Here is a 2971-nt window from a genome sequence, read left to right as displayed (position 1 = left end):
TTGGTTTTGATAGATTCCTTGGAGTCTCATAACCAAGGATGTAGTAAAGCAAAGGAGCTCTTAGAAAAGGCACTTGCTTCTCCAGACGTTCAGAAATTCAGCACCATCAAGCAGCTATCTGAGTTAGACTTGGACAAATGTGATGACCCATTTGAATATGTATCCAAACTTAAAGGTATAATAGAGAATTCTGTAAGTTGAATGTTACTATTGATTATATTTTGCAATACTTTGTGTGGTCAGGTCTTAATGAGAAGTTCAGGGATTTACTGATAAGTATTACTAGGATACAATCAGCATAAGAAGAAAGGGAAAGTAACAGATCATTCTGTGGATATGGCAATAAATGTGAACTTCACACCAGAGGGAACTAGTGTAGTTACTGAAAAATTTTATCCATTCTCCTTGTGTAGCCGAGTTCAAGAAAAGGCTAGCCATATCATCAGAGATTGTACGAACTTTATTCCTCCTGTTTCCAAAATTGAGAAATTCAAAAGTATCGATGGATGTACTAGATGTGGCATGGCATCATATTCTACTGTAAAGTGCAGATACAAATTTAGATATAGATATCGGTGTGTAAATTGCAAAGGTTTTCATTGGAATTACTTGTGCACTCATCCAGGGGAAAATCAATCCAATGACATTGGTCAAAAGAATCTGGACCTTAACAAGAAAAAGTTCCATGAAAAAAAAGACAAGGACAAGAAAGACACAAAGGCTAAAACTCCTGCGGAAAGATCCCAGAATAACATTACAACTATTACAGAGGCTTTGAATAACTCAAGTGAGAGAGGTACGATTCTTCCAACCTTCACGTATAACATAAGTGGATTCAATGTGCTTTGTATGAAAGACAGTGGATGTCAATCCAATTTCATATTTGAAGAGTTGGCAAGCAGACTGAATCTACCAGTCATAAGAGAGTGTGTTAAACTTACTGTGAATGGTATCAATTTCCCTAGAAGTTATGACACCAAAATTGTTGAGGTGGAAATGAAATTTGACAGGGATTCAAGAGTCATTTATGAATTGTGCCTTCCAAATATAAATATTGCTTTCAATCTTCCCAAGTTGAACAGAGTTCTGATTAGATATCTGTCAATAGGATATAAATTGGCAGATGCAAGACTTTTGGATGGTTCAGAAGATATTTCTGATATTCAGCTTATTTGGGGATCAAAATCCAGTTATTGCATACCTAAGACTGAAATTGTATTCGGAGAGAAATCTATATATTCAAAAACTCCTCATGGTGTAGTGTTAAAGGGAGCAACTGAGACTATTTTACATGATCTGCCTTATTTACCATATGCCCCTGAAGTCTTGTCGTCTTCTTACATTTCGATATCTAATAAAACCCCAGACTACCTGTCTTCAGAAGAAACTAAGTTTTATCAAACCTTTAATATAGATTTTGGTAAAATAGAAAATAAAAATGAATCCATAGTTTTGGAAGGAGAGGATGATGAAGTCGGTGGGTTAGTTGATATTGACAAGGATGTACTTGATTGTGTTTGTGACCAAGCATTACAAAGAGAGACTTCAATGTACTCTGAAACTGTTGAAATCCATACTCAGTTGGTCAATTACGTTTTAGAGAAAACTACAAGGAATAGTGAAGGAAGGCTGGTGATGCCATTACTCTGGAACCCTAGAGTTTCTCACCTTTTGGGACATAACTTCAATATATCAGAGAAAATACTGTCAAGCTTGCAAAGAAAATTGCAAGGAAATTTAGACTATAAACTGAAGCAGATAAATATGATATTTAAAGAGCAAGCAGATGCTGGTATAATTGACAGAATTGAAAATCTTGATCAATTCAAGAAGGAGCATCCAGAGTCCAGTTTCATGCCATTTATGGGCATTTTTAAGCCTGATCGTGAGACCACAAAATGTAGGGTTGTGTTCCTATCCAATTTGAGTGACAAAGGAAGTATGAATCGCAATCAAACTATGCATGCAAGTCCAACATTAAATCAGAAACTCTCCACTTCCATTATCAATTTGAGGTTTGGAAGCAAACTATGTTGCTTTGAGGAAGACGACCAAAATCGCCTTTGTTTTTTGTGGTTTAGAAATCATGAAGAGGGAGATTTTTCAATTATTGGCTATAAGAATAGTGGACTTCCTTTTGGACTTAGATGTTCACCTGCATTATTAGTGCTTGGCTTATACAAGATATTGATACTGGATTCTACGAATGATTCTTTTCCATTGATGAAACTCGAGAGGACCATTTATCAGTTGTCTTATATGGACAACTGTGCATTTACGGCAGAAACGTCTGAGTGTTTATAGTGGATGTATACAATGTTGGAGGATATTTTCAGTCCATTTAAGTTTTCACTTCAGCAGTTTTTGTCAAATGACAGTCATTACAGAAATAAATTGACAAAATTCAGGAATACAGAGACTCCGACAATATGTAAACTGCTGGGACTTGATTGGGATTGAATGAGTGATATATTGTCTACAAAACCCATACAACTGGATATAAATTCCTCAACAAAAAGACAAGTTTTATCTACTATAGCTTCAAGGTTCGTCCTTCTTAATTTCGATGAACCTATACTGAATCAAGCCAGATTGTTTCTACACAGATTGCAGTGTAGACCAGAACTAGATTGGGATGAAAAACTTACTGCTCGTTTGATCAATGAATGGAAGAATATCTGCAAGCAGGCCAATTCTGTAGAGTTCCCACGGAATTTTGGTGCTCGTACTAAGAAATATAAATTGGTTGTGTTTGCTGATAGTAGTAAGGTTCTGTTTTGGCACTGCAGTGTATCTGTATAACATTAATACAAATAGGATCTACTTCATTTTAGCACGAAATAAACTGGTGAGTAAACAATTGGAGTCAAAATCCATACCAAGCTTGGAATTACAAGCTCTTGCATTAACCGTTGAAACTGTAAAGGATTTGAAGAATTAACTTTCAGGATTTGGTTGGGTTGATCCTATT

General features: G+C 35.7%; 1 protein-coding gene across 1 annotated transcript; it reads left to right on the top strand.

Moving 5' to 3' along the window:
• The first annotated feature begins 336 nt into the window (after positions 1 to 336).
• Positions 337 to 2304, top strand: LOC137656594 (uncharacterized). Its single transcript, XM_068390764.1, has one exon. It carries the CDS (start codon positions 337 to 339, stop codon positions 2302 to 2304), a length of 1968 nt encoding a protein of 655 aa, XP_068246865.1.
• The last annotated feature ends 667 nt before the right edge of the window (positions 2305 to 2971 follow it).

The sequence above is a fragment of the Palaemon carinicauda genome, chromosome 17 (genome assembly GCF_036898095.1).
Source record: "Palaemon carinicauda isolate YSFRI2023 chromosome 17, ASM3689809v2, whole genome shotgun sequence".
NCBI lineage: Eukaryota > Metazoa > Arthropoda > Malacostraca > Decapoda > Palaemonidae > Palaemon > Palaemon carinicauda.
The sequence above is the reverse complement of the archived record's forward strand: the minus strand, read 5'-3'. Positions and strand labels throughout refer to the sequence as shown.